Consider the following 12858-nt stretch of genomic DNA (forward strand, 5'->3'; position numbering starts at 1 on the left):
TGGGTTAGCTGAGGAAATTTCAGTTATACAAATACCGACAACCTCAGGCCAAGGCTGTGCCGGATTTCAGATCTTGCCAGGTTTCAAATCCTGCCGTATTTCGGGTTGGGCGTTTCGGGTCAAGCCAGGCTGGGAGTGGTCAAGGCTCACTCAGAGTGCGGGAATAGACCAGGGGAGAACTGATGGGCTGCACACCGTGCCGGTGCAGCACCCAGCTGAATTGTCCAGATAAGTTGTTTTTTTAACTCCATTAAAATTGATGCGTGGCACATTTCTAAAGATGTCCGGGTTTCAGTCATCTCTGGTTTTTGCTCAACCAGATTCGAGACACTGTACCGTACTGTTATGTGGTTCTACTGCAGTCAAGTGCACAAATGTGCGGGAGTCACTTAGTGGGATCACGTAACAGGGCGTGAACATTGTGGTACGACTTCTAAGGTCAGATGAAGCTTCAAGTTTTACCGTCCTCATTGCTTTGATATTTCCCAGTAGTTTCTGTGGTGGCCTCTTCAGAACCAGTCAATGCTAAGTTACTTGGGACCAGTATGTGGCTGTTCCCATCAATTATATACCAACTTGCCCTGCAAGCAAAAATTATTGCAGAGGTAATGAAAATACATAGGCTCATGATTATGCTGTGCAGCTGCACAGTTTCGGTCCCATACAGTAAATGAATTTTATGATGAGAATGAATTTTATTTGTGTGAATTCCCTTTTAGATTTATTCAGTTAGACATATCATGCCTTTTACCTTGCATCCTTTCATGTCTTCGTTCAAGCTAAGCATTCTTTGCCCTGGATCTACTTTGGCAGTATGCAGCCAGGCACCATACTGTTAGGATCGTTAAGCATGAAAGGATTCATCTGTTAGAAATCGTTTGTATGAGTAGCTGAGGAAGGTGCTTATCATATCAGAAAATATTGTTGCCCTGCCTACATTCACTGAGGTCCGACATATTTTTCCTGCGGCAGAATCTTCGGATTGGTATGCAGGGGTGAGCCCCACTCACCGACACGTAAAATGATGCACGGTGATTGTCAGGCGTGCGTCCCGACATCACCACGCGTCATTCAGATATTTAGTTCGGCGAGCGCGCACCGGAGTTGGCTGTGCGCCCGCCGAACTGTCAAAGGCCTATTAAGGCCATTTGAATATCAATTAAAAAACTTAACTGAGCTGCCCGTCCAACTTTAAGGTCGGCGGGGGGCAGGCAAAGAGCCCAGGCGGCCTTCGCCTTTATCATGAAACCTCATCCACGGGCAGGATGAGGTTTCATGAAGGTTTTAAAAATGTAATAAAATTTTTAAATAAAATTCATTGACATGTCCCAGCTCTTGTGACACTGCCACATGAGGGGACATGACTTTAAATTTTTTTTTTTGTCTTTATTAAAATTTTTAAAAATCAAACTGATCTTCCTGAGGCACCTCTGTGCCTCAGGGAGATTTCTGCACTCTTTCGCAGCTCTTACAGGTCCCAAGTTCCGCATGCAACCTTATCTGCAACTTCCTCCCTTCCTTGCTGCATGAGGTGCTTGAGTAAAGGCAGCACAGGCCCCATACTAAATGTCCTGAATTACTGCCTGATTTCACCGGGATCCTACAGAAATCTCAAAACTTCTGTGTCAAATTGAGGTTTCTATTCAGACCCATTTGATAAATGAGTAATTAAGGAGCTACATTACAAATTGGTTAGCTCTATCTGATAAATAGAGAAGCAGAGTTGGCGTTTCGAGTCTGTAAGACCCTTCCTCAAGGGACTCAAAATGTCAACTCTGTTTCTCTCTCCACAGATGCTGTCAGACCTGCTGAGTTTTTCCAGCATTTTCTATTTTCGTTTCAGATTTCCAGCATCCGCAACATTTTGCTTTTATCTGAATCTTTTACTTAGTGTGTTAAATTTCTTTAAACATATTTTATTGACCTTGTCTGGAACAGTTTGATCAAGATTATTTTTAATTATTTTTCTATTTATCAAATAAAGCTAACCAATTTGTAATGTAGCTCCTTGTTTATCAAATGGGTCTGAATAGAAACCTCAATTTGATACAGAAGTTTTCAGATTTCTGTTGGGTTTTGGTGAAACCAGGCGGTAAGTTAGGCCTAGATTTTGGCCCACAGATCAAGTGCACACAGTTGGGAGAATTCCCAGCTCCATGAAGCCGACATCTAACAATGTCTGATCGAGCATCAGATATTCATAGCACAGTTCGCTGAAAGTTAGGCCCGGCGCCCCCGGAACGAGTGCGGAGAATGTGGGCTGTGGAGGCGGCTGGGTGGAAGCCTTGTCTCGGTGCAATGGCACTGTATCAAAGTTTTTTAAAACACAGAACAAACATAAAACAGCCCTCACCCCTCAAATCCCCTCAACCACACACACACACACCCCATGGCTCATCCATACCAACCCCTAGCACCTCATCCTCCCCCAAGCCATTCCTCATGGCTCCTTATACTTTCCATGCTAACCTATGACCCTCTGTCCGTTGGCTCCTTAGACCTTCTATTCTAAACTATGACCTTCTGCCCACCACCCCCCCCCCCCCCCATGGCCCCTCAGACCCTCCATGCCAACCTAGGCTTCCCCAACACCCCACATGGGCCCCTTTATAGCCCATGCCAACTTAGTGCCAATGCATGCCAACCCATGATCCCCACCCACCACTCTTGACCCTTACACTAACATGCCAACTCACCCGCAATGAGCAGACCTCAGGACCCATGCTGAGATTGAATAAAATAAGGTTCCTCAGTGTCAGTTGCAGACTTTATCTTATAAAAAAAACACTTCCATTAATAAAAACCCATTCACTACATTTGCACTCTTACAGCTACATTACCCAAACCAGAACCTGAATGGGAAGAGGACCAACACTCTTACTGTCAGTGGGGCTTTAAACTAATTTGGCAGTGGTTACAGAGTGGAAGTAGAAGGGGGTGATGCACAGACAAGTATAGAAGAAAAACTAAGTCAGTCTGGAAGGCAGAGCGTATGCAGTCAAGATAAAGCACAAGGGAGCATGGCAAGGCTGGATGGCATTTATTTTAATGCAAGGAGTCTAGCAAGTAAGGCAGATGAGTTGAGGGTGTTGATTAACACATGTGGATATGATATCATTGCTATCTTGGAGACATGGTTGAGCGAGGGGCAGGACTGGCAGCTCAATATTCCGATTTTTAATATGATTAGACAGGATCTGGCCAAAGTGGATTTGGAGCTGCTACTTGTAAGAAAATCTACATCAGAGTAGTCATTCAAAAAGGAAATAGTGAGAGTGCAGGGCCAACATGTCCCCGTAAAGGTGAAGGGTAGGACCAACAAGTCCAGAGAACCCTGGATGTCAAGGAATGTATAGGGTTGGATAAGGAAAAATAGGGAAGCTTATGGTAGATACCAAGGGCTCAAAACAGCGGAAACCCTAGAGGAGTATAGAAAGTGCAGGGGGTTACTTAAAAATAAATTAGGAGAGCGAAGAGGGGGCATGAAAAAACACTTCCATTAATAAAAACCCATTCACTACATTTGCACTCTTACAGCTACAATAAAGGAAGTAAAGGAAAATCCAATGTCTTTTATAAGTATATTAAGGGCAAGAGGATAACCAGGGAAAGTGTAGGGCCCATTAGGGACCAAAACATCAATCTGTGTGAGGAGCCGGAAGATGTAGGTGAGGTTTTAGATGAGTACTTCGTATCTGTATTCACTATAGAGAAGGACGATGTAGGTATAGAAATTGGGGAGGGGGACTGTGATATACTTGAAAAAATTAGCATTGAGAGGGAGGAGGTATTAGCGGTGTTTGTGGGCTTAAAAGTAGATAAATCCCCAGGCCCAGGTGAGATGTATCCCACACCCCTGTGGGAGGCAAGGGAGGAGATTGCAGGGGCTCTGACACTAATTTTCAAATCCTTTCTGACCACAGGAGAGGTACCAGAGGACTGGAGGATAACGAATGTGGTGCCATTATTCAAGAAGGGTGGTAGAGATAAACCAGGGAACTATAGGCCAATGAGTCTAACATCGGTGGTAGGGAAACTTTTGGAAAAATTTCTGAAGCACAGAATTAATCTCCAGTCGGAGAGGCAAGGATTAATCAAGGATAGCCAGTATGGCTTTGTCAGGGGGAGATCATGTCTAACAAATTTGATTGAATTTTTCCAGGAGGTGACTAGGTGTGTAGATGAGGGTAGTGCAGTTGATGTAGCCTACATGGACTTCAGTAAGGCTTGTGACAAGGCCTCGCATGGAAAACTGGTCAAGAAGGTGAGAGCCCATGGGATCCAAGGCAATTTGGCAAATTGGATCCAAAATTGGCTTAGTGGCAGGAGGCAGAGGTTGACAGTTGAAGTGTGTTTTTGTGACTGGAAGCCTGTGTCCAGTAGCATACCGCAGGGTTGAATGCTGGGACCCTCGCTGTTTGTACTGTATATTAATGATCTAGACATGAATGTAGGAGATATGATCAGTAAGTTCGCAGATGACATGAAAATTGCTGGTCTGGTAAATAACGAAGAGGAAAACCTTAGACTACAGGACAATATAGACGGGCAGGTCAGGTAGGCAGAACAGCGGCAAATGAAATTTAATCCTGAAAAGTGTAAGGTGATACATTTTGGAGGACTAACATGGCAAGGGAATACACAATGAATGGTAGGACCCTCGGAAGTACAGAGGATCACAGGGACCTTGGTGTGCATGTCCATAGATCCTTGGAGGCAACAGGAGAGGTAGATAAGGTGGTTAAGAAGGCATATGGGATACTTGCCTTTATTCATCAAGGCATTGAATATAAGAGCAGGGAGTTTATGAAGGAGCTGTATAAAACGCTAGTTGGAGTACTGTGTGCACTATAGGAAGGATGTGATTGCACTGGAGAGGGTGCAGTGGAGATTCACCAGGGTGTTGCATGGGCTGGAGAATTTCAGCTATGAAGAGAGACTAGATAGGCTGAGGCTGTTTTCCTTAGAGCATAGAAGAATAAGGGGGGACCTGATAGAGGTATACAAAATTACGAGCAGCATAGATAGGGGAGATGGAAATAAACTTTTCCCCTTTGTGGAGGGGTCAATAACCTGGGGGGCATTGATTTAAGGTAAGGGCCAGGAGGTTTAGAGGGGATTTGAGGAAAAATGTTTTCACCAAGAGGGTGGAGGGTATCTGGAACTCACTATCTGAAAGGGTGGTTGAGGCAGGAACCCTCACAACATTTAAGAAGTAGTTAGATGAACACTTGGAATGCCATAGCATACAGGGCTTCAGGCCAAGTGCTGGAAAATGGGATTAGAGTAGATAAGGGTTTGATGACCAGCGTGGACATGATTGGCTGAAGGGCCTCTTTCATGCTGTAAAATTCTATATGTCTCTATGACATTGTCCCTTATTAAAACAAATATTTCATTCAATTGCATAATCCATTATAAAAACGAGTATTGGAATTCAAAGAGTCCATAACCACTTAGAACTGTCAATCAAACAGTGAAGTGGCAGGCATCTTACTGTAGTAATGGACTGTTGTGAACCAGTCATGTAGCACTAATCCAGTGATAGTAACCCTAAGACTTAAGTCAATAGACAGAGTGAAATAGCAAGCACTGATTTGGAATATTGGTTCAGCAGTGGGATGGTTGTGCTGAGGAGCCCTTCCCTTCCTCAGCTCCACTGGAGGTTTAGATTAACTTTCACTATCCTCCTGCATGACTCCAAGGTCTGGATTTTCATTACAGCAGAGCAGGATATGGTGGTTGCAACTTGGCAGGGAAGGGAGGTGAAATACAGAGAGCATCTGTAAAAAGCTAAAACAGCAGGAGTGTGAAGGGAGAGAACAGGGCTCAACTCATCCACTGAACATCATCAGTAACCAGGGCTCATAGGTTTTTTTTTCTTTATTCGTTTATGGGATGTGGGCATCGCTGGCTGGGCAAGCACTTATTGCCCATCCCTTGTTGCCCTTGAGAAGGTGGTGGTGAGCTGCCTTCTTGAACCGCTGCAGTCCATGTAGTATAGGTACACCCACAGTGCTGTTAGGAAGGGAGTTCCAGGATTTTGACCCAGCGACAGTGAAGGAACAGAGATATAGTTCCAAACTAGAATGGTGAGTGAATTGGAGGGGAACTTCCAGATGGTGGTGTTTCCATGAGCCTGCTGCCCTTTGCTGTAAATGTTTCCTTAGAAAAAGTGACATTGGCCATAACCACAAACCCAGGCCGCTAATAAGAGAAGAAAGAATGGGGTCACAGCCATGGTGTGGGGACAAGAGGGGCAATTGTGCAGGGTGAAGGGAGGGTTCCTAAAAGCTTGGGTCATTATCGCAGACCCAGAGAAACTGCTAAACTGAAAAATGGAGAACTTAAAATAAGGCATAGGTCGTTTTCAAAAGATAGGGAAGGAAATAAGCAGTTAGTTCGGAAGTTGCTCTGTTATGAATAGGACACCGAAACCTTACATCCATTACCTTCATTCCAATTTTTCACTTTGGCAATAAAACTTGTCACAGTTCACTTAGAACCTAAATATACTGGGGCAGATCCACCCAGAGGCCAGGGTATGGACCGCCACGAGGACTCGCAGCTTTCAGATTACAGCCCCTGCTTTTCAACATAAAGTTACCTGGCATATTTAATATGGAAATTGCATATTACAGCATCATTTCAGATGCTGTATGCAAATGTTGACATTGTCAAATGGATTTTCCTATGGGCGGAGTCTGATATTGGGCTTTCAATACAATTTGAATTGGAATGTAGGGGCCTATTCTTTTATTTTGATATACAATAGGTCTTAATTAGGATAACCTCCCCCCCAAATAAGCTGCATATCTTCATCTATTTAGAATCAACTGCATCCTCCCTTTTGTATTTTTTTGGTCATTTGACTAAGGATGTAAGTGGCACTTTTTTAAAAATTTGAAGCTCAGAATTTTCTGGCCTGTGAAAACAGCCTGCGCCTTATTTTAAACCCTTGATATTGATCTTGCAGCTTATCAGTTGTCAGCTTCTCTGGGCCTGTTTAGTGTTGGTCACACTGAACAATAGGTACTCCATTGTTATAACAAGGATTGGCTAATGGTTAAGTCTAACCTCACACGAATCACAAAGAACAGGTCATCTCTGTATTTCATTACTTCATTGGGCAGGATTGTCCCAGATTTGCACTAAGTGCGGTACAGGGCGGGTAAAACACAATGGCTGCTTTTCACACCATGTCGTCCAAAACCCGCCTCATTAATATGCATTCCTGGGAAACGCACCGTTTCCATGATGGGTGGGCTCTCATTCGCCCGCCATGCCACCACCTCATCGCTTCGCCATGCTGGGTGCCATACTTAAAGTGCAACCGCACGCAAACCTCTCAGTGTTTCCAGCCCGGGACTGGACAGGACAGCCCCGAAAGGCAAAAAGACTGCAGCACGCCAACCCCCCACACCACCACCCCCACCCCGGTTTAGTGACACATCCATCAAGTGCCTTTTGGATGCCGTGGAGGCCCGCCATGATGTCCTCTACCCCCACTCTGGCCACAGGAGGGGCAGCAACATTACCATTCCAGCATGGAAGGCGATGGCAGTTATGATCAGTGCCAATGCACTGAAGAGGTTGACCATCCAATGCAGATAGAGGACGAATGACCTAATCCGTGCTGCCAGGGTATGGCAACCATCTCATCACTCTAAACTCATACATTCAAGCCCATCATACATGCATTGGCATCTCACTCACTGCCAGCTCAAGGGACATCAGCACTCATTCTTTCACACACATTCTCACATCTCCATCTGGCCTCATCTCCTCTGGAGACTGCCTCCTCAGCCCTCACCATCTTAAGGCCACTTGCACAGATTAACTTGTGCCCCCCACACACCCTGAGATACCCCCCTTCCCCAGTATAGCCCCCACCCTGCAGCCTCTTCCCTTGTCTGAGGTCATTTCTCCCCCTTCCCTAAGCAAGCCCTAGATTTGCAGCCGTACAAAGCCACCCCCACCTTATGGCTGGTCTGGTAGGCAGAGACCTGCCCAGGAGCCCCCTAACTGTGATGTGCTGCTGGCTGCGAAGCCTGGAGCTGATGACTGCGAGTGCTGCCCGAAACAAGATGAGCAAACAAACCTCAAGGTCCCAAGTGAAGTACAGCTCGCCAGGTGCACGTCACTTATGTGCAGCTGTGAAATACGTCGCCATGATTGCACAATGTAGGTGGACAATCCAGCCGGTGGGGGGGGGGGGGGGGGGGGGGGGGGGGGGGGGTGGTTGGGGGAGGGGAACGAGTCCAGCGGGCCGACCTTATAATGATATGCTGATGTATTACAATACGGTCCCCAACATGCAATGGCGGGGAACGCGGCTCGCTGAGGGGACGATTGCAAACTGGTTTCACAATGTTGTGAAACCAATTTTTGGTCTTCTTGCCATATTGTCCACTCACGCCACCGAACACACCCAACGCCAGCGGGCACGCTCACTCCCTGAAGTAATCCTGTTGCATTCATCTTCCCCGGCCTAAGCAACAAAGTAGGTCTCAGGCCACTGTGAATGGCACTGTATAGCTAGCCACTGAGAGCATTGTGATGATGCCATAGATAGGGAGCGCCACATCACTTCCTCACCCTTTTCTGATTGGGAACTACCTGGATTACACTTCCTTATGATCACTTAACTGAGATAGGGAGCCTACACTGGGGGAGGGGTAAATATGGATCCCTCACACACCTTTCTAAGCCATTAGCCAATTTGCTGTCCCATTATGCTGCATCTCAACTTTCCATTTAATTATACACAATTACTTCCATTTGTCAATACTTACATAGTATAAATGTGTGATGTATTGCAAAAAGAAACTTTGCTTATGACCCAGCCAACATAGCCCATGGGTAGGGGTGTATCGCTCCCAAAAATTTTTTTTCCTGGAGACTCAACTAAGTTGGAAAAGCTCAGAATATTTCCTGGAGGTGTTCTACATAGAGAAGAATTTTACAATCAATGGACATTTGAATGGCTCGCTGTATTTTATGGCCCCGCTCTACTGCAATGGGGCCCAAAAAATTCTGCCCATAGACTGTAGAAGTCTATGAAGTGCACTGGACCATTTTTTTGAATGTATTCTTGGGTTCTGAGCATTACTGGCAAGGCCAGCATTTGTTGCCCATCCCTGATTGCTCTTGAGAAAGAGGTGGTGAACTGCTGCAATCCATGTGGTCTACTTCCTCATTGTTGCTAAGGAGGGAAATTCAGGATTTTAACCCAGTGACAATAAAGGAACAGCGATATAGTTCTAAATCAGGATGGTGTGTGGCTTGGAGGGGAACCTGCAGATGGTGGTGTTCCCTGGAGGTGCTCTAAAAACAATCAACCTGCTATCCTTGTTCTTCTAGGTGCTAGAGATCGCAGGTTTGGAAGGTACTGTTGAAGGAGTGTTGGCGAGTTGCTGCATTGAACCTTGTACATGGTGCGCAATTCTCTCACTGTGCACCAGTGGTGAAGAGAGTGAAAGTTTAAGGTGTTGGATGGTATGCCAATCAAGCAGGCTCCTTGGCTTCACAGAGTTCAGGGGCTCCAAAGAGAATGCTCTCCATTGCAACAAACAACCAAATCACTATGGCAACCAGCCGGATATCTTTCAGATTCCAAGTATTTCTACCTGTCACCTATCAGTGTTTGGACTTTGTCTCTCCTCTCACCCTGAAGGTACTTACTGTAGCTGCATTATGGTCTCATGGGCAGCCATGCAGCACTATTCCCAAATGGCCAGCCTTCATGTTTAAACATGGAAAGCCAGTGTTGGGATGCGCTGCATAATATTTGCACACTGATACTTTCCAGCAAAGGTTTTTTTGAAGAAGTGCTGTGCTAATTACATAGTTCTCTAGTCACTGCTTGCTGCTCAGCAAAATGATCCTTCATACCAAGGTCTTACCCAGGTTACTTGAATCAATTTCAACCGTCTTCTGTCCAGGATATTTTTTCATCCATCATCTTTCAGGATAAAGAGCAATTGAATATTATGGCTGTCAAATCTCATAAGAAGAGATGAATTCTCTGTGGTTCAGCTGTAGTTAAAAAAGGTATTCAGTTATTGGACACTGGGAATGATTTGTCACCTAGACTACTGAAACTCAATTTCTGTGAAAAACTAAGGATTGGATTAATTGTTAATAAAAATGTCTATGATACATGACACTGACATTGCAGGAAGTATTGGCCTGATTGCAATAAGTGAGATTAAGTAAGTAGTTATCATTGAACAATGCTCAGATGATCATTCCATGAGTTTGAAATCTACTCCTTATCACAGTGCCAGAATAATTCTTCATCACTCCTACCATTATTTGTTTAATCAACTGGAATTGTTGACATCATGGGCCCAGTTTTAACTCTGTAAGCGGAGGGTTTGAGTGAGTTAAAATCTCACCCAGTGAATCCATTTATATGTGTGAAGTTCAGTCTAGATGAGGAGTAATGGTCAGTGGTAAACATGTTCCTTACAAAACTTCAGTGAGAATCCATTGAGGTGAAAGGGACAATGAAAGCTGACTTGAGCTGATGGTAGAGCTGATCGATAAGACTTGTGATTGTCTTTCCACCATTGCAATGTTCTAATCTCACCTTTTTCTTCTGTTTCCTGGTTGTAAGGAGTTACCTTGGTCCTCAGTAGCTCCACCACTAGAACCCTGCTTCTCACGCCCTGCCAGACCAGCCAACCAACGTCCACCGTCACGATGGGCTTCACGCTCCCCCTCTGCTTCCCGGTCTCCGTCCTCTGGGGATTTAGCTTGCGCCGGGCAACCCAGAAGCAGTGAAGCACATGCAACAGAGTCACGTCATGACACAGAGCACAAGAGTGCATGATCCACGGGTCAATAATAAGAAGCACTGAAATTCACAGTCACAGCAACTCTACAAAGTGGCCGATCCCAGTCAGCAGTTGAAGTTCTAAGGATTCAACAGATCAGAAATGGAGAAGTAAATGTTGTGTAGCAGAACTATCAAACAATGGATATGCCTGTACTGCAAATTGAGACCAGCCAGCATCCATTGGCTGTAAAGATGGAGATTTCTTTGCTTGCAGTTTAGGAGTCTCTGTTATTTTTTTCTTTAGCCATTGTGGAGAGTAGACAAAGTGGTTTGAAATGTATGCAGAAAAGACCATGAAGGGCCCCCTCCCGCTTCCCTGTCTTCCACCATTTAAAATGTTCAGTGAGGATTTGTTCTTTCACTGCTGCTTACAGGAAGAAGCCAAGTTAAATTTTTAATCCATGTGATGTGTATTCAGTGTGGTTTTCCTGGCAGCTGGAAACCCAATGGTAACAGCGCTGAGCCCCTTGTTGAGGTGGAGAACACAAGTTTAACGCACACAGGGCTACTTGTTAGCCAGATCTGTGGTGGCAGTTGGGATGAGTTTCTTGGACCAGACTGTTGGCTATAGGATCTTACGTTCCACCAGTGGGCAAGGGGGAGAGATGGCAACCCACGTGGTTGGTCCCGTCCAGTCAAAGTTGCGCCTTCTGTTTTGCTGACCACTGAGCAGCGGTGGATGTAATGGTGGCTGTGGAGATGTCTACAGCTCAGGTTGCTCTGCCACCCTTGAAGGTTGCATGGAGACATTAGGTCAAGTCAAATGGGGGAATTTTCTTCCCGGTGAAAACTTCCAATAAATGCAAAAAAAACGTTAAAAAGTATTATCTACAATAAAATTTGTAACTATTATATCAACAAAGTCTTGTAATTCATTGCTTACATTAGTATCCACAGTGTTACCATACAGCGTTGCACACCTCAATATGACGGTTATAGTGTCCAGGTATTTGCCCGTAAAATGTAGACTCCATATAACAGGAAGAAGAGAAAGAAATCAGAATCCTGAGAGGTTGAAAGGGTTGGAGTGGTCTCTCAGTAATTTGGGCTGCCTTTTTTTTACATTGCACTGTATTGTTTTTCATGTAAAATAGTCCTAATACTATTCTTTTACAAAGCATTAATTTTATTCTACATTTGATGCCAGTGAAACTTTGTAAAGTGCTTTATATTGATTGAAGCATTAGTTATATTGTTGCAAAGAGCCGCCAGTGCACTCGATGAAAGCGAGCTGCAGCGTACATATGTAGGGACAAGAAAAAGAAGTTATATCGAATAGAGTTTTTTATTTTCTTTTGCTAGAGCAAAAGGCAGAAAAAAAGAGATACAGACAGTCTTAATAAGTTAGATGTAAGATGGTACAATACTTGACTTGCATGCCATTGGGTCCATAGCACTTTAGTGCATGTATATAGCTACTGTACCCCAACATCACTCATAAATATGAGGAACAAAAGGACAAAGAATCCACTGTAATGAAGTTGTGAGGTTAATCATGTACTGTATTTTAATTATTGGTGTTTCTTGCATTAACTAGGGAGAAAGCATTTTTAACTAAATTATTGTAACTGTCTGTGTACAGCATTGATAATTTTTGGAAAATATTGAAATATTGTTCAAACTGAATATTGTCATGGATGTCTTTAGGGTTCAGTGTAAGAGATAACTTACCCGTAAATAAAAGTCCGAATTTCCAACATCTGATGTTGCCTTTCAAATTCATTTGGAGTGGAAGTGTTATCAATATAATGCCTCAGGCCCATCATTGTGAGCGTATGCATGACCAGGACTGCTAGCAACCACACATTAGGATAGTAAATTGTTAGAAGAATGTATACATTTGAACGATTAAAATTATTTCAACTCCCAACTTTTCTGTTCCTTTTCAGGGCAGGGGATTTAGGGAAGGAGTTTTATGAAACAGCTAAAGAACTACCCCAATAGTGAACTGGAACAGAAAATGCCCAGCCAGCCACATTTATAGGAAATGAAGGATTTGGGACAGAGGCTAAAGG

The 12858-nt window shown here is 44.3% G+C and overlaps 1 protein-coding gene across 1 annotated transcript in view; it reads left to right on the forward strand.

Moving 5' to 3' along the window:
• LOC121278961 (microtubule cross-linking factor 1) overlaps nt 1-12542 on the forward strand; it is a 235299-nt gene extending 222757 nt beyond the window's left edge. Inside the window, exon 14 of the mRNA XM_041189583.1 lies at nt 10622-12542. Within this exon, the coding sequence (XP_041045517.1) occupies nt 10622-10837 (216 nt within the window). The 3' untranslated portion in view covers nt 10838-12542. The remainder of the gene's footprint in view (nt 1-10621) is intronic.
• Nucleotides 12543-12858: the final 316 nt, after the last annotated feature.

This window comes from Carcharodon carcharias, chromosome 6 (genome assembly GCF_017639515.1).
Source record: "Carcharodon carcharias isolate sCarCar2 chromosome 6, sCarCar2.pri, whole genome shotgun sequence".
Taxonomy (NCBI): Eukaryota; Metazoa; Chordata; class Chondrichthyes; order Lamniformes; family Lamnidae; genus Carcharodon; species Carcharodon carcharias.